At 37.4% G+C, this 19,937-nt stretch overlaps 1 protein-coding gene across 3 annotated transcripts in view; it reads right to left on the minus strand.

Moving 5' to 3' along the window:
* ksr2 (kinase suppressor of ras 2) overlaps window positions 1–19,937 on the minus strand; it is a 96,227-nt gene that overhangs the window by 71,770 nt on the left and 4,520 nt on the right. For all 3 annotated transcript variants that reach the window (XM_036525972.1, XM_036525973.1, XM_036525971.1), the window contains exons 2-3: window positions 4,910–5,050; window positions 3,541–3,691 (exon numbers count right to left, since the gene is read on the minus strand). In XM_036525972.1, coding sequence (XP_036381865.1) covers window positions 3,541–3,691; window positions 4,910–5,050 — 292 coding nt within the window. The remainder of the gene's footprint in view (window positions 1–3,540; window positions 3,692–4,909; window positions 5,051–19,937) is intronic.

Consider the following 19,937-nt stretch of genomic DNA (forward strand, 5'->3'; position numbering starts at 1 on the left):
CTGAAGCAACTGCAGGATTGTTGTTTTTGTATCAAAAATGGCTTTCTTTCCACTTTTCTCTACAGCATCTAAATTGTGATAAAAATAACATATTCTGCGTGTTTGGCAGAAATTTACACATTTTAAACCTCAATGGCAAAGAACTTGTATAAGAAAAAGTCACTCATTTTATTTACATTTAAGATTATGTTAGAACTGTAGATGAACCATCTTGGACTTCTATTACGCTACCACACTTGTAAACATCACATGGTTTAAGTTTTTGTGAACAACTTGTCATTCAGATACAGAACACATAAATGATATTTCAACTTTTCAACCAAAGAATATCAAACAGGTTAGAATCTTTGATTATCTGTAACATAGGAAAACATTAAGAAAACACTTTAGATACTTATTTAAATAACATAAGTTTCCATTAAATTCCCAGGGTGTATCAGTCAACCAGTAACTACAATCATATCAGACAACAATGACCAAAACCTAAAAAATTTGTCTGGTTGGTCACAAAAAAATGTCTGTCAAAAGCATAAAGTGCTTCATGGCTGTGAAGAATTATGGCCTAATACCATTGCAAATGCAGAAAAAACTCTGTGAGGTTTATCAAAGCACAGTGACCAAGGTAATCCCTGGGGGATTGATCACAAGAGCTGCACATAAGGAAACACCAATTGGACAGCTGGGGAAAAAATGACAGAGCAAATACCTCACGGTGTTTTCCTGTATACTCCCATAACAAGACAATTAGTTAAGTAAAGGGTTTATGCAATTGAAACAGCAAGGACAAAAAGCAGTATACTTTAGCTTCTTTACAAATTGAAAACTGAGTACCTTATGCTTACCTTCCAGCCTATGACAAGAGTCTATGTCTGAGCAAAGACGGTATTGAATCCCTTCGGATATTGTCCTACCAGGCTAACTGCTATGCCACTGTGTCTGGTCTTTTGACTAATGTTTGAAAAGTATCAGTTAATTTAGAGCCATAACTACAATACACACCGTCAGCCTTCAGTTTCCTCAATAATCCGTCAGAGTACTAACTACAAATAACACCACAAAAATGTTCTGCAACATTTGTGAAATTGTAGTTTTTGTTGTCATTGCACACATTTTCTAGCTAGATATTTTCATTTAAATTCATAGCAATTTTGGTTTCTGTCTGGAAAAAATACCACATGTAACAGTCTGCTGGTCATTGTGGCATAAATAAAAAAAAAAAAAAAAAAAACACAAGTATCTTCAATAGCCAGAACATTATAAGACAAGCGGACTCAATAGCCAGTTTGGTGTTTCACTGAAATGCCGCACTACCTACTAAGCTAGCAGAACAATCGAAACAGCCAAATATTGGGCCATTTTCCTTGTATCGTTACATATATACATATTGAAAAGCTTTGTGTGTGCTTTGTAATATGAATGACTTTCAATGCTTGTCTATATGTATAGTTTTGGCACAGAGAGCACTGCTACTCTGTACTGTACAATGCAGTAATAGACCTGTCATGATCACAAACATTGCCATTTAAAAAAATAATAAAAATTAGATCACCCAAAGCTGTTAAGAAGTATCACATCTGCATCTGGGTTTTGACCCTTGTTGTTTATTTATGTATATGCATGTTTAGTTTATACAGACTATTTAATCTTTGTCATTAAATTTTAGGTAGCCAGTAATGTACACACTTGCACGGAGACACAACTGCAAAACAAATTCCTGAAAAGTACAATAAAGTTCATTCATCATCATCATTATCATCCTACTATAGACATCATGCATGAAGCTACTGATAGACAGAAAATATATTAAACAAAAAAGTCATGCTTGATGTTCACTGTGAAATTTTAACATTTTGTTTATTTAGTGAAGGGTCATACAATAACCTGTGGGGCAATTATCTGACTTTTTAGCCATCACATTTCAAAGCAAATTATCATATTATCATATAGGGAATTTTATTTAAAGACATAACTATTTGTACTAGGGATATGAATAACAGTTTATATATTTGATTAATCCATTTCAAACAGGCATGAGTACTTGGGCACAGAGTACTGATGACATTATTTTTCCCTATCTTGCCTTGCAGAAAATTAGAATTAAATGGGGAAAACTAATGGGAAACTCATTAGAATGGGAGCTTGCAGAGCTATGCATTAGTTTTTACATTTTAAAACCTGTATCAATCGTTTTTTGAGTGTTGCATGTTAGACAGCCATTTTTGAATAACCAAACATACCCACATATTCCCCGGCCTCTCTAAATGGCATGTGAATCCAAACTTTCATAGCAGCTTTTTAATCAACTTTTCTCAGATAGTGACAAATGGAAGACCGCATGCATTTTGAATTTTTTTTAAAAAAATGAAAAAAAAAATAGCATTTGGAAATAATTTTCTGTCTACTTTATAAACATCTAATACACTGTTAAAATGTACATTTGGATAACAAGTGTTTCTACACATCAGAAGCTAGATCTCTGAGATGACTTTCATACAAGCGTACATCTTATTAACAACACATCTCTCAAGACACAAGCACTGTCTGCCTCACTTAAATCTTCGGCATTCATTACGAACGTTAGTGACATGACAAATATTTCACTCAGAACTGCTGAAAGCATCATTGTTGATGATGTAATGAATATTCATTCATAAGCTGTCAGCTCTTTTGCAGGAAAAATGTTACACATGTGGGACTTAACTCTTTCTATAAATACAACAGAAAAAAGGAGAACATAAACATACGGGAATATTTATTTAGTTTGGCTTTAATAAGCTGAAAATTAGCAACATTGTGGATTTTCCATTTTTAGAAGTTTTGTCATTTTGAACGCTGTCATAATCTTCCGTTAATTGTATGATATTATTGTCATTGTCAAAGGCACAACACAGAGTTGAAAGGTTTAAGCAGATTCTTGCAAATTAAATAATTTTCTGCCATCTTACAGCGCTGATACTAATGGAAAATCATATGAGTAATATTCCAGTAGGACCAGTAGATGGGTGTATAAATATATCCTCAAAGTAATAGCTGCAAAATAAGCACCTAAATTAACAAGATTTTATGTGCATAGATACATACTTTTGCAAATAATTTTTGTCAAAGAAAATTGATGTTTTCTACATTGGCTGGAATTACTCTGCATGCATTCTGAAGAGGGTATGTAGTGATCTATCCATGGAGCTACTAACACTATATTCAAAATATAACTTCATATTGCAGAATGACATGAGAGTACTTTTAAAGTTTTGTTAATGTCAAAATGGGTACATTTTTGACAGATTTCATACAGGTTGATCTTCCAATAAATACTAACAACCACTCATGCATGTCAAGTTGCCAGCAGAATGACGATTAAGGGCATTAGTGTCAGGAAACCATGTGTTTATCCACCTTGAAGGGGCAAGTCTAGGATCTATACAACAGGTCATTCTGGACTGACACAATGCAGGACATTCCTTCCAGGACAGCCCTTCCAAGTGCATCTCGATTGTTCCTTCATCCTGCCGTGTGTTGCTTGGCCGATGCACGGCTGCTCACCTGATTTGTGGACGCTGCGCAGACAGGAGAGGGCAGCGTTGAGCCGAGCACACTCCTCCGCGTTGGCACCAAACTTCTGCACAGTCTCACACACCTGCTCGTCGTTCATCTCCAGCAGCTCCTCCAGGGTCAGCTGACCTGGGCCGATTTCCTGGAATCAAACAGAATGGAGAAAGGATGGGGAGGAAGTCAGGCAAAAAAGTACAGCAAAATAAAATACCTTTCAGAAAGATGGTCATCAGGTTCCTATGAGTAGCACTACATCAGTTATTCAACAGGAATGAGTTAGAATGAAGCTCTGACCATATATCAAAGGTGTTATGGCTATTTCAGCTGGGTATTATAAAAGACAATGTAGAATGACAGAAAAATTCTTTCAGCATCAATTCGGGTATTTGTGAGGAGCCAGTGGGTCAAAAAATTTGATCTGAATGAAGCTCAGGTTAAATTATGATCCAGACACCTTAAATAATTTATACATGGTATACTTACTAACACAGCAACATACCTCCTACCTATTAGAGGTACTCTGAAAGTTTGTCAGATACAGTGACCAAAGCTCATAATATAAGATATTTTAAAAGCAGAAAATGATTTTAACAGAATGCATGGTAAGAATGCCAGCAATGTCTAAACCGAGACACAGACATAAGGATAGACTGGTAGAAGAAATTTTGTAATATCCAACACATGGCTGATGACCAATCTAAAAAGGCTTAATAGAACGATGTGTACAGCAGCTCTTAGGAACAACAGTTCCTAGCACAACAGCTGCACATCAAGAGGAAGGATGTTATCTAAAACAAGTGGTAATAATTAATTTTGATCCTGTTCTTACAGCTAGGTTTCAGCTTGAACCACAGCCAGGGTGTGTTGTCTAGGATAAACATTTACAAATATAAGGTCAAATTCCACTTTCCACAAGGTCCACTTTCAGCCCAACACTATCTGACCATATATATAGCAAACTAATTCCTTGCAGCATCTACAACTAATTGTTCTTATTTAGCTCACTGTGGCTCACACAGGTTTCAGAGGCAGCACATTTTCTAAATGAAAGTCCACAAAAGATTTACAAATTCACCACACTGATGTCCTTTTACATGCATGAAACTGGGTTGTATCATTTTTTCTAGTGACATCAATATTTGTTTAAACCAACGTCTTTACCATTTTTTTCTTTATCAACATTAGAGGTTATGTAATAATAATGACAACAATAAAATAACAGTAATGAGTAATAATAAAATTATTATTATTATTATTACTATTATTATCTTTGTTAATGCTTCAAGCCATTTCAGTATTCCGGTGGAGACCACACATATACTGTACTGACACCCATAAAAATGCACAAAGTGCAGCGAACCTCCATGACCTCCTTCCTCATGTTGACGATGCGCAGCCAGTGGGCCAGGTGGGGGAATTCCTCCAGCTCAGCGTTGCGCTCCTGTAAGGCCACCTTCCGCTTGCAGGACAGCTGCCGGCTGAAGTACTTCACCAGCTTGCCCTGTAAACACAGCGAAATCCATGTTTTAGGTCTGGGATACACACCCCCCCCCAACACACACACACACACACACACACACATACACATACACACACATACACACACACACATGCACACACACACACTCTACAACACAACAAACCAATGCTGCCCTCAGCAGGCCCAGAGCTTAATTCCTGATTGTAATTCCTTGTTCTTTTTAACTAGCCTTTACACTCGAATGCACTTAAGCTCAACTAATTCACATAGCTGAGCCCCTACTACACGTAAGCACTTAATCCATACAGGCAGTTTTTTCCCATATCTATGTTTTACTCCATGTGTCCTACTTCATTTGTTTTCCTGTTTCATTTGTATTATATCTGCTGTGGTAATAGAATCACTAAATGTCAATGAGACTTCACTGCTATGTCAGAAATTGTAATGAGCAACTACAGCCACTAGATGGACAGAAAAAAAAATGTGTTAGCATGCCGACCATTCCTAAAATAAAGACAAATGGCAACAAACAGACCTTCAGCTACCAGGTAAATATTTAATCTGACTATCTAAATCAGAATATCACAATCAGACACATCACAATGAATTCAGTCTTTTTCCAGACCAATTAAGGCTGAGAGGCACAAATAGCAGGTCTATAAGAAAATAAAACCAGCTTCAGCCCTCATTTTGTGTGCTCAGAGTCACATGCCCTAAACACTAGGGGGTGTTCCTTAGTATGATGAGGCAGATTGGGACCTACCAGTAAATAAACACTTATTAAAAGGAAACCTGATGAAACCTGGTGATTTACACATCCTATCTTTATTATGACGTCCCACAAAATGCAACTCAGTTCAGATCAACAGTTCAAACCAGGTCTCACACAGAAAACAGCAAACATACGAATGAACAGAAAAATCAAAAGTACTAAAAGCTGTGGTAGACAGTGGCGGCAAAAAACAGCCTAGAAAATAATTATACCAATGAACCAAAACATTATGACCACCTGCCTAATATGCTGTTGGTCCTCCATGTGCCGCCAAAACAGTGCCAACCCGCAGAGGCATGGACTCTACAAGACCCCTGAAGGTGTCTTGTGGTATCTGGCACCAAAACATTAGCAGCAGATCCTTCAAGTCCTGTAAGTTGCGAGACTCCGTGGATCGGACTTGTCGGTCCAGCACATCCCACAGATGCTCAATCACATTGACATTTGGAGAATTTGGAGGCCAGGGCAACACCTTGAACACTTCATCATGTTCCTCAAACCATTCCCGAACGATGTGTGCAGTGTGGCAGGGCGCATTATCCTGCTGAAAGAGGCCACTGCCATCAGGGAATACCATTGCCATGAAGGGGTGTACCTGGTCTTCAACAATGTTTAGGTAGCTGACACGTGTCAAATTGACGTCCACATGAATGGCCCAGGGCTTCCCAGCAGAATACTGCCCAGAGTATCACGCTCCCTCCACTGGCTTGTTGTCTTCCCACAGTGCATCCTGGTGCCATCAGTTCCCCAGGTAAACGGCGCACACGTACATGGCCATCCAAATCATCTAAAAGAAAACAGGACTCATCGGACCAGGTGACCTTCTTCCACTGCTCCAAGGTCCATTTCCAACGCTTGGGTGCCCATTGTAGGCGCTTCTGACGGTGGGTCATCATGGGCACTCTGACCAGTCTGCGGCTACGCAGCCCCATATGCAGAACAGTGCGATGCACTGTGTGTTGTGACACATTCCTCCCGTAACCATCATTAAAATTGTCTCTGACTTGTGCCACAGTAGACCTTCTGTCGTTTTGGACCAGACGGGATAGCCTTCATTGCCCTCGCACATCGATGAGCCTTGGGCACCCAACACCCTGTCGCCGGTTTGTGGTTTGTCCCTCCTCAGACCACTGTCAGCAGGTACTCACCACTGCTGACTGGGAGCACCCCATAAGCCTTGCCATTTCAGAGATGCTCTGACCCAGTCGTATGGTCATAACAATTTGGCCCTTGTCAAATTCGCTCAGTTCTTTACTCCTGCCCATTTCTCCTGCATCCAACACGTTGACTATGAGAACTGATTGTTTGCTTACCATCTAATCTACCCAGACCTTGACATGTGCCCTTGTTTGGAGATGATCAACATTATTCAGTTCACCTGTGAGTGGTCATAATGTTTTGGCTCATGGGTGTAAATGAAAGCGCAAATAAGTGTAATTAGGGACATTTAATGCACATTCTTTCAATTCACCAATTGACAAGCACACTAAAATCAAAGGGAAAAAATGATATGATCATCATCTGCGAAACTAAACATTTCATAGGGAGCATAACATTGTTGGGCCACTAAAATTAAGGATAATGTCACTGGTTATTTTTACTGGACAATTTTAAGGTGTGTTTCACAGTTGGTGCCAACTCCAGCTCCTTCATCAATCATTTAATAAAAATAATAATAGTAAATAATAATTTACTGCAAATCCATATTGCTTGAGGCCTTTTAGATGTCAAGAGTTTTCTGCTTTGATTTGATGCAGGATTCACTATTTCAGTGTTTCCCATGTAAATTATAGATCACATATAAACATTAATTAGCATAAAACACTATAATCAGTTGAATATACTGAATACTACTGAGTTTGCTGGTGGCAAGGTTTATAAGACGAGGGGTTCAAAACACTCATACAATAATGTCTGATGGATGCTACTTATGAAGGAAACAAAAAAAAAATAGTTTAGTTTGGGGCAAGTAGTAATAAAAAATTAATGAAAAATAAGGTAAGCTGCTGTAAAAGGATATGTTCTCCTCCCCATTGAGACCTGGTTATCAACCCAAAAGAGTAAACAAATACAAGCCTGCATATATGAATAAATAAATACATACATGCACACATAGACATAAATAAATCAACACATGGAAAAAAAGCATCTGTTTCTCCGATGAAATGGTTACAGCGGATTTTCTATCCCATAAGCAGTAGTTGTGAGAAAGTGTTCCTCACCAGAAAGTCGTTCATCTTTCAAAGAAAAAACTCAAGGATATCACTTTCAAAATTCCCCAATGGCACAGAATTTGATTAGCTGCATGATACAAATGATACAGTATGGAAGATTTCAATTCCTTGCCTTTTTTCTTAAGTCTACTGATCCCTAACCTTGATGTGTTATGTACATATCAAAAAACACTTGCATAAATTTGTTAGTTTAAGTTAAGCACATTGCCATTAGATTTCATCTTGGTCTAGACCTTTACTTTGATGGACCAGTTAATACATACTTACTCACTTGACATATGTTTTAATATGTATCCTAAACTGAATACTACTCATTCTGTATAACTAATCTTTATACTATATAATGCAGGCACATTTTTAGGATGATGACCCTCCTCCCTCAGGCAAAAGGTTCTTGAGCCAAAAAACGACTTTTTGAAAACTCACTGAAATTACTTCAAAAATCCTTTTCACCATTGTTTCATTTGTGAAGAAAGAGGACACACAAGTAGATAAAGCACTCATTTTTAGTACAAAAGCACAGTGCAATCAGTAAGTGCAGCTGGAGCAGTTGTGTTTGGTAATTTTATGTCAGCACAGTCAGCAAAAATTGCAACTGCAGCAATTTTCCTCCCGTTTGCATGAGGGCTTTGCCCAGTGTATTGGGGCAAAATTCCCACCATAATTGCAAATATGCTGGACACAGTGGCAATTTGCAACATCAGAGCTCACTCTTTGACTGTGCTCCACCTGAGATCTGGCAAAAAGCCACTGATATATGATAGAGGGAATTTTATCATAAAATGGTGAACTATGATAAATGAGGAAAAACATTTGTTGGTAATCAACATTTAATCAGCAATTTCAATGAAAGTGTTGGTTGCTTTTAAACCAGAGTTTAAAAGTCTTTACTATGCATTTAATCCCTGAACAAACATGAAAGAAAAAAATAAAGATTGGCTGTCCTGCATGGCCTGTAACATTATGAATTCAATCAATCAATCAGCCTCATCACACTACTTGATTCCAACTCCTATATGAATGGCAATAATTAACCCAACAAATAGTCTGAATGCTATAATACTGACAGCCAAGCACAAAATGCTTAGGTTTCTGACATATCTGCCCCACAACAACAAGAGAGATAGGGGGTGAATGCAAACAAAACAGCTGTAGTAGACAACCAACTAGTAATGGAATATGCATTTGATCCTCAGGGGAAGACAAACGTGAAGGCAGTGCGTACAACACTCCACATGATTTTGCTCTTGATTTCTGAGGAGGCACATCCAGAGCAGCTGTGGTGGCCAATTCCTGTGGTAAACCCAGTGATTGAACCAGCTCCCTTGTCCACATGCCCTTCCTGATGCTGTAAAGGTGACAGCTGCCTTGTCCTTATATACTACTGGGTGAGTCCAGCGTACTGTGGGGTAACTTCCAACTGGCTGTCAGCTGAGGTCACATCAATTGAAACCTGATGTAAGGACCATTAACTATGTCATCTGCCGCCATCTGGGGGTCCATTCGATCAGCATCCAAGTAGAATGCAATACCAACCATACCACAGTGACAACACACAATTTAAAATGACATGATCTACATAACATTTTGTGCCATCATTTCATTCAATTTAACTTACATTTAAATTAACACTAACAGTAGAAACTCTAAGAAAAAACTGGACTAACATCAGGATCACACTTTCACGATACTCCTCTGCCAGTACCATTAAAGCACAACTTAAGATAGTTTAGATTACCCTAATTACAGCAGCACATCATCATCATCAGCACATAAGTATACAATACTTATTATTAACAGTGGTGTCTGTTGAATGTACCAGTCATGGTAACACATCTAGCTTGTTAAAATAAAAATTACATTACTTGACAATAATAAAATATTGATTAACTATTAACGAGAAAATAATTTCCAGGCATTATTCCCTAAAACACACTCTGCAATTGTTTAAACTGCAGTTCTGACACAGTGTGTCTGACTGAGTGAATACTGTGTGTATTGTCTGAGAAAACATAAGTTTTGCTGCAAGGATCATTTTGTTTCAGATGTACTAAGACATAAGGTATGGCAGCTGTCATAGCTTGCTGTACCCAAATACCAAAATCTGCTAGTAGGTAAAAATGCTCCTTGAAATAACTAAATTACAAACTAAAGTAAACCCTACACTGTATAAATACATTCCTTAGTTTGTAATGAAACTAAAACAATGGCAAACAAATTAAGGTAATAGAGAGCATGTAATAAAACAATCAAGCGTGGTGTATCATTTAATTAATCGTTGTATGCCCTATTTATGTAGCATTTTCTCTGCCAGGTTGCCATTACCTCAAACAACTTAAAGTACCAGACATTTATACTGTCTACTGTTGGTAGATGTGTATAGTCATCACACTGTGAAAGGAATGTGACTTCATTCTGGTTTTTCATTTTCACAGTTCCACAAACCTCTTACATTACAAACCAACTTGCGCTTAACCTATGTACACACTTGCAATTACAGGGGGTTATTATGAGCAAAAGTACAAATACAAGTAATTCATACAAGTTATGCACTGTGATCAATACAGTGTTACTATCTCAGAGCTGAAGAGAACCTGTGATACCAAGTAAGATGATCAATCTCTTTACATGATCACAGACCTTCACAAACCCTTCTCTCTAATAGGTGTTCTATGGAACCTAAAGAACCTAAAGAATGTACCTCCCTCTACAAGAACAGTCCTTTTGTCCTTTTCCAGCAGCTATTGTTCATAGGTGTTTCCCAAGCAGCTGTCATTTTTGCCTTTTCAGGCTCAGGTCAGGAAAACTTCTGCATAGTGTAAATTTCCTTTAATAACCAGCAAGCCAGAGCAAACTAATCAGGAGTTTCTAGGCAAGTATGAAATCGCTTGATTCTTCAGTGCCATTGACAACACTTAGGTACTGTTGCCTGCATCATTGCTCAACAGTGCCATTTATGTGAATTTTAAGTGGGTCCAGTTTATCTATATCCAGTGTAGGTTACAAAGAATAATGTCACTCACTCAAATATTCTGCAAGTAGGATGCAAGAAGATGAACAAATAACAAGAATGAAAACTTGTTGAATAAAGATAATCATTCTGGTTTTATATTCCATATTTTTATACGTCTGCAATCACTGTGTATTCTTTTCCTTGTTATCACTTATATGTCTCTCATATTGAGAAATAGTTCTGTATTAACATAAATAAGTTCCACAAGTCCAAAAATGCACATAATAATAAATGAAATATTAATATGAATTAGAAATACCCCATGAGGGTGAATATATTTACCATCATAATGATAAATTAACAGTAAACTCACTGCTTTAATCACTGAATTTTAATTTTAATACTGGCTGTGGTGAATAGCAGCATATATTGAAGCTATATTTATTTTGATTTGGTCACTTTTTGGTAGTTGTTTAAATGTGCCAAATAACTGACCACACACTGAACCAGACACTTAAGTTAAATGCAGTGAACTCTGATTTTTGAGATGCTTTTTTCTTTTTTTCCCATTATTGAACATAAATGGACGATTAAAGTTAAAGCTCTACTTTAACATACAAAATGAAGTATGCCTATATTCTAGGTCCGCACCACTTCCGACTACCAGTGTAAGTGACTGTGCTTTGGATCTGGTTCGAACCTCTCAAGGTAATGTGGCAGGCACCCTGATTGGGAGGTGCTGAGTCACACCTATCTCTCACCTTTTCCTCATTAAATAAGTATTCCCACTTACCTGTGTACCACATGTGCTAAATACCAAACTGGGCTGGATACTCCTTTCTGATAGCAGCATTAGAATCTTGCCTCTGAGCTTTAAAGTTACACTATGTAAAAAGTATGACCCTCACTGTGCTATGCAGTTTTGTACATTAAGACCCTGAATTATTGGGGGGGGGGGGGGGGTCTCCTCCAAGCCACTGTGTCCCATGTGTCAGTGGGACACTGGGCCCACGTGTACTGTTTCCCTAATGGAGATCAGCACCCAATTGGTCATTTTTCTACATTCACCCACTCTTTGAAGTTTAAATGACTGATATTTAGAGGGCATACAACATGTCACTCACTCACAAGCAGCAAGATAATCATAATGATCCCCTGGCTTTCTCTCGATGGCAGTAAAAACAAAAAAGTAAACTGACCTTTACCTTACCTTAGCTCAATGGCAATGTATTTAAATGTACATGTTTCGCGTTGCCTACAAGATACCACAGTAGTATGTTATCCTTTTCCAAAATCTTTAAGATATCATATCATGATTTAACCTGTTTGTCCGTGCAAAAATATAAAACTTTTTTGTTAATTTAAAAGCACATAAGCATACCTCATATGAAAGACACTTAACTAAAACAAAGATCTGTTGCTGAGGTACGAAAACTCAGTTCAATACTTTAAAACTCAATGGTTCATTGCTGAGGAAAGTCTTTTTACAGTTTTCCATTTTTAGGGTAGACTAATGTCGATGTGCATTCCTGTTTGTGAATATTCAAGTTGTACAGAAGCTGGGATGGTCAATATTTTCTGACCTGAAGTGAATGATTCCAGCCTTTTGAAAACTTTACTTTTCAAACCTGCATATAATGACTTCTCATTGTAATAAACTTACACACAAAAACCTTTTTAGCTAGCTATTTAGATTGTCTTGTTATGACAAGTTTGCTACTTGTGACTACTGTACTTAGGGCCAAATGAATACCACACATGAAAATGGAGGATTCTGTGATTTATTATGGAATTTGTCAAGTCACCACAAAATTCCATCTGGTAAATGTCACAAACACGTTGTAAATCCTGAATGCCCCCTGACAAAGCAATCTCTGACCCTGCTTAGAGAAGTAGAGCGCGGATCTGTGACGGAGTGCTCAGTAACTTAGCAGCAGTGTGGCAATATGCCACAATGCAGACATATTCACTTGAGCTGCACAGCTAGAGCATATATTCCACGCTGGCTATTAACTCATATTATGTATAAAAGAAGCTCCAGAGAAAGCAGCAAAGAAACTCAGAAATACAGTCTTGTCTACAAGGTACAGGGAAGATGAATACCACAGTTATTTTTATGAATCAGAGGTTCACTGTTCCATACATTTTGATAGACACATTTAAATTTGCATCTTTAAGACTGCAGGAAAAATAGGTATGGTCCATTGAACATACAGAACTATGTCATTTTTTTAATTTCCATTCCATTGTTAATATGAATTATTCTTTTCTCAGTTTAAGCACTTCAATAAATAACTGAAGTCAAAATGCCGTGTGTTTTTTTTTTCAATTATTTGTTAAAAACATGAAATTCTGGACATTTTTACAATGAAAATGGGAAAGGTGGTTTTTAAAACCAAGAAAACATCCCTCAAAAATTTACAGTAATAAAACTGAATTCATTTGGCCCTACATACTGTGCATTTAGCTGGACAGTTTTAGTTAGCTAACTGCTATCCTTCTTTGATGCAACTGAATGCAGGTGCAGATGCAAATTTCTAGAAAAGACTTTTTCCAGACGTTCACAGCATAAAAACCAACAGACTTTGAGAGACTTGTGGATAACTTAATTTGCCAACAGACTTCGAACCTGGGCTGGTGGAGGTAAGCTGCAGAAAGTTTGAGCAATACATATTGTCCTGCATAACTGTCTACGAAAAGGATAATCAGCAATTTAGATTTCATCAATAACCATTAGGGTAGAGTGAGGTAGGGTTTGGGGGCTATTAAAGTTAACTTATGCACTGAACATCTCCCCTAGGTCACACCAGTAAAAATTCAAAAATAACAGATGTGGGGAGGGGGCTGGGTGCCTCCTGCAAGGATGCCATTCTACATACACATGACATTGCAGTATTGAACTTATTTTTTAAAGGCAATCCGTTTTGACAAAGTAGTTGTCAAATAAAGTTTCAGTGGATCTATGTTTCCAATTGACAGATGAGCCATGAAAGAATTACACTGCCAGCTCTAATTTCTAGCGCTACTTTTTACTGCAATCATGTTTTCATACTGTTGGTAAATGAATTAAATAACTTACAAATATACCAAAAATATGAAACATTATGATTTATGCATTACTTACAGCGGATGCAACCCTCTCAGTTCAGCTGTGGGCTACAGCAGCTGCACCCTCCATTTTAAGCAGTGAAATATAAATACACTACAGGGAAAGCAACATACGTTGTTACATCTGACACAAAATACAATATTAGGTTGGCTCCAGGGATGGACTCCCCAGTTATTTGCTCTATGCACTGTTTGCATATTGTGCTGGACCTGTTTTTAGAAAAAAAAAAAAGTATCATTCATTTGTAATGAGCAACAGGCACATTTGTGCATCTCTGAGTTTTGCAGGTATATTATGATTACAGTTTTATTATGGCAGTTAATTCAGGAATTATGAAGGGTCAGTTAAGGGTTGTGAGGGTCATTCTGTGCATTTTTATGCTTAAAACATTGTATTTGTATAACAATTACTCTACTCAGTTTTATTATAGTTTTACAGTTTTTTATAACTTTAACAAGAATTTTCATTAAACAAGTTTTTCATTACATTACATTCATTTAGTAGATGCTCTTATCCAGAGCGACTTCCAGCACAAGAGAACAGAAGTATATCCTCTCAAGTTGAATAAATAACAGTGGCAGACCAGGCTAACACACTCCTAGACCAGTGAGTGAGTATAAAACTATTCAAGTCCTACCACAAGTTAACTGGTATTAACCCAACTAGACAGCCTAGAAACTAAGAGAAGCCAATTACACACACTATGATATATTACAGTCACTAGATCACAGAATCCATAACACAATGTGATACTACATGTAAAATAAACAGAAAGTGATACAAGTAGCAGATGTTAGGGTGTGGGGATTGAGGTGGAACCAAGATGCAGCCTGAAGGGGGTGGCAGTGTAGCATAGTGTTTAAGGAACAGGATTCATAACCAGAAGGTTGCAAGTTCAATTCCCTACTGGGGCACTGCTGCTGTGCCCTGGGCTAGGTACTTAACCCACAATTGCCTCAGTGGATAACACTGTAAAAAGAACCTGTAACTGTTGTAAGTCACTCTGGATAAGAGTGTCTGCTAAATTCCAGTAATGTAATAATGTAATGTAAAGAGGTAGGTCTTCAGCCTGTGTTGGAAGATGGCCAGTGATTCCGCTGTCCTGACCCCTGTGGGAAGTTCATTCCACCACTGGGGAACCAGTACATACATTGTGTCTGAGAGGAACAACCCTGTCAGGATGGGACAGTCAGTTGCCCCATGGCTGCAGAGTGTAGTGATCTAGGTGGTACTGATTGTAGGTTTGGGGGGAGGTTTTTCATGTGTTACAGATATTTTCTGTTATCCTCTCTCAACAGTTTTTGATGATCATAAAAGTATGCATAGCACCCATCTAACTAAATGTGACTTTTTGTGTAAAATGCATACCACCATGTGTTATTGCTCTAATCTGTTTTCTTTCTACCACTGTTTTAGAAAAAAGACCATAAAATCCTCACCAAACTTGGAAAATTGGCTGCAAATTCACTTTACTCCCACAACACAATTTGTTTCTAATACCAAAGTGCTGCACAAAAATGTATCCCTTTGAGTATCTAAAATTTCATTAATCAAACCTGTCAGAATCATGAAAATTCAAAAGAACTGATGCCTTTTCCAAGAGATCCAGCCCATATTTCATAGCCCATATTTCACATCTGGGCTAGGGATCCTGCTTGTTCCATGTGATTCATCACAAATGAAATGAATGACTCCTTCAAAGTTTATGGACAAAAATTGGGCCACTATTGCTTCCCAAATGGATATATAGATGGGGAAATGTGTAAATGATCATAATGTCCACATACTGATGCCAAAGTATGTATCAGACTGTGTCAGTATAAAATTACCCAATTAAAATAACCCAAGCAATGTATGCTTACGTTACCACTCTAGAGTTGGGTAGCCCACTTTAATGCATTCAGTGACTTGCTTTGAGATTGTGAGAACAGACATCAAGAAATGTAAGTGTTGCAGTAAATGTGTTAGAATTCACAACCATGCCACCTAGGTGGTTCAAAAAGTCACTCGTTTTCAAAAACCCTACAGCTTTCTAACCCATTCCTGCCAAACTGAGCAAAGGGCTAAAATTTTATACACCTGAAACCACAGAAAAATAAGCAAAAACCATGAGTCCAACTTGACACAAGTCTGAATTCTTACTTCATGCAGTTCTGTCTTACTATGTCAAGCTAAGTACCCAGTCAATGCACACATACAGTAGGTAGGGTTTCCATGAGTTGATTTCCCAATATCATTACATTACATTAGTGGCATTATGCTGGCACTCTTATCCAGAGCAACTTATATAAGTTACAGTTTTTTTTTTTTTACAACGTTATCCATTTATACAGCTGGATATTTACTGCGGCAACTGTGGGTTAAGTAACCTACCCAAGGGTACAGCAGCGGTGCCCCAGCGGGGAATCAAACTGGCAGCCTTTCGGTTACAAGTCCTGATCCTTAACCACTGTGCTACACTGCCACCCCATCCCAACACAAAATACTGTACTTCCCCAAAGTAAAAATACTTGTAGAGTGAACACTATGAAGTAGGAAGTAATTTGTGTCCCATTGCTGCTTGTTTTGTGCACATGTAATGAAGTGTGCACTAACCTGACAAAAAGTACTACTAGCATCTGATTCAGAGTTAAGCCTGGTCAAAGCTGAAACATGTAGTGCATATGTTACATTACGAGAGTTACGTTCAGCTTCAGTGTGTGCATGCAGTAGCTACCAAAATAGACATGCTGTAAACCAATGGCTGGAAAAACAAAGCATTATTGCAGTGAATATCCTGATACAAAGTTTTTAACAGTCATAAGGTTTAATGAGGGGATGCCTACATTTTGCAAATGCACTTTGCACTGCAACATTTGCAAGACAGAAACAGGCAGCAAATCAAATCATATTTTGGAAAAATTTAAGCTGCCAGCGTCACCTAAAACTGAAAGAAACTCAAGACATGAGTCATGGCTGGAAAGGATGATACAAAAGATAATGGAAGCTGCAAATCTTCCACACAATATAGGTGATCTGCTATCCGAGTAAACTGCAATGAATACTGACATATGATCAAGCTAGGCACTTCTCTGCAAATACTACACAGATGTGTACACTGGTTGAATAGTGCCATTTGGAAGCCCCTTCCCATGGACCATTAAAAATTCTAGCCCTTGGCCTTCTACTGTATCACTTGCAAAATGAGATTAATGCTGTCCATTCCCTGCACTAGATGATGTTTCCTAACATGTGAATATGCTGCTAAGTATCACATAGTTCCATTGATCAGCTCAGTGAAGGTTGATTTCATTTTAAAACCTGTCATTAGTTTATAAATCAATCGCAATTAATTACAGAATCAGCAAAATTAAATCAATTAACTTTCTGATACAACGTTTTGGATTTTTTAGAAGTTAAACATTGGTATTGCCGTAATGGATATAAAAAGCAAGGGGTGGTGGGCTACATTCTGGCCCGAGTACATTTACTCTAGAAGCCATTTTGCAAATCTGCCTCCATGGGAGGAGCTAAGCCATCAAATACCTCTGAATCTCTCATCTCATATCTGCCACAGTGTCCCCATTCTGCATGCAAGTGGATGAGCATTTGAACACTTCAGGCATGTGCAAAAGCCCTTAAAGTTTAAACAATCTTGAAAGAGGTTAATGCAATATGTACTTTACAGATATAATAATCATTTATGTAGTATGACTTTATAATGTAAATTACATGAGAGAAATTATATGGGATACAATACACGAACCGAAACAGATAAAACACAATTTCAATTAATTTGTGTAACAGCTGGTGTAGGTTGTCAAATGTTACAATGCTTGAACCTTCACAAAACTATAATTTACATACTTAGACTTGTTTGTTTAATGTGTGCTCTTGCAAAATGGTTGATTGGTAGTTTATAATTTCTTTCTTTTTATGCATTAAGTGAAGACATATCTGAAGTTCCTCAGTGAACATGTTTTTGATCAAGTTTATGCTTACTGTCTAATTTGTTTCTTTGGGTTTAGCAGTACAAGGTTTTACTGAAAATAATTATTCATTAAACTGCAAAAAATATACAGGAAAAAATAATGCTAATTTTATTTGCAGTAGAAAAAAAAGAATCCTAGTTGGCCCAAGATAAAGCATGAGTTGATTTGGTGTTAAGTTAGTGGGGAGCTGTGTGGGAATGCATTTTGGTTGTCTAACTAATAGACTCATTTTCTGGTTCAAATACTACCAAGCAGAGGGGTTACTGTCTTGCTGCTGGCCTTACTATTAGAATTTAACCACTTAGTAGTTGCCAGCAGAAATGTATGTTTTCAGCTTTTTCTGAAGGGGGCCAAAGTCACTGTTTATGTAACAAAAACTGTCTAAAACCTAAACATCTAAAAATTCTGAGCAAAGTGTGCTGTGAATACAAGACATTGTGTGGTACAGGGCAGTCTACTAGAGCGCAAGGGAGAAGTTGCTATTTTGTCATCTTTATACAGTAACATTAAATTTTTCAAGACATCTGGGAACTACAATTCAGCAGAGTTTAAAAAACATGTGCATTCTAAATTGGACCGCTCCCACATGGCAATGACATAATTCCTTCTTTTTTGCAGTAGTATGCACTACAATTGATATGGCCAGCTTAGATACCTCTAGTACAACAAAACACCTTAATTCAATCAACTATCCGGTGATGTTTTGTTGAACTCCACAAAATGTCAGGTGAAACCTGCATTGCATTTTCAGAAAGACACAGAGATAACTGTGAATGCAATGGAAAATAAAACATTTTCAACACTGCAGTTAATACTTAGTAGAATTCATTTAAAGAAATACACTTCCATATCTCGACTGGATGTGTAGAGCAAGCATTTAGCCCATGATATACAAGCATACCGTAAAACTTAATGCCAGCGTTAACTTTTTGAAACTGTATAGTCTCTTCACAGACCACTATAAATGCTTGTAAACAACTATTCAGAAATACATCTACAATGCATGGGAGTTGTTGTCAAATGTCTGCACTTTCCACAGAGTGGACCATGTTTTTTAATCAACCAATGATCAGCTGGCCTCACATTTCATCAATAAAACAAATATTCCACAAATGTTTGCCTATAGGGGAGAAGGTTCAATGTGAAATACTGACCGTATTGTCATATTAACAATGTCACTAATTGCCTGAGGGGATTAAAGAAAGAGAACAGCTAGCGCATAATTACTTGAATAATAATGAACACAATAAACATATAATTAGAGGATGTAAACTTATAATTTTTGTATTTGTGCTGCATTGTTTCAGTTGTGTTGTAACCAAGAACATACTCAATGTATCTTTTATTATGCATCATAATGTCATATTGCACTTCAAAGAAAGTACATCAATATGTATCATCTGTACAGAAAATGGCTTTTCTCCTAAAAAACATCAGAAGGTTACCTTGAAATTATTATTAACCCTGCATCTCACTAGCGTTCAAAATGGATTTTAAGTTTTCTAGAAAAAGAACAAGAGCATTTGAAATTAACCTCCGAGAAAGTGTTCATTTGGACACACCAAGTCAATTGATTCTACAAGGCTGACATATTAATGCCAAACCAGATGCTTTCTCTGAGTTCTTGATTTTCCCAAGAACCACTGTTAATGCCCTTAAAACTAGAGGGTATGAGGGGGTATTTTCTTTCTGATTGCACAAATGTGCAAGTGATCAATTGATTTAAAGCTCCAAGGCAAAAAAGCAACTGTGATAAGTTTAAATCAATAACATTAAAAGTAGGATTACTTTTTATGTTACTCTGCTAATCTTCATTTTTCGGAAAAATATAGCAAGCCCGACCTTTCATCAGATGTACTGATACAGCCA

This window comes from Megalops cyprinoides, chromosome 4 (assembly GCF_013368585.1).
Source record: "Megalops cyprinoides isolate fMegCyp1 chromosome 4, fMegCyp1.pri, whole genome shotgun sequence".
NCBI classification, from domain to species: Eukaryota; Metazoa; Chordata; class Actinopteri; order Elopiformes; family Megalopidae; genus Megalops; species Megalops cyprinoides.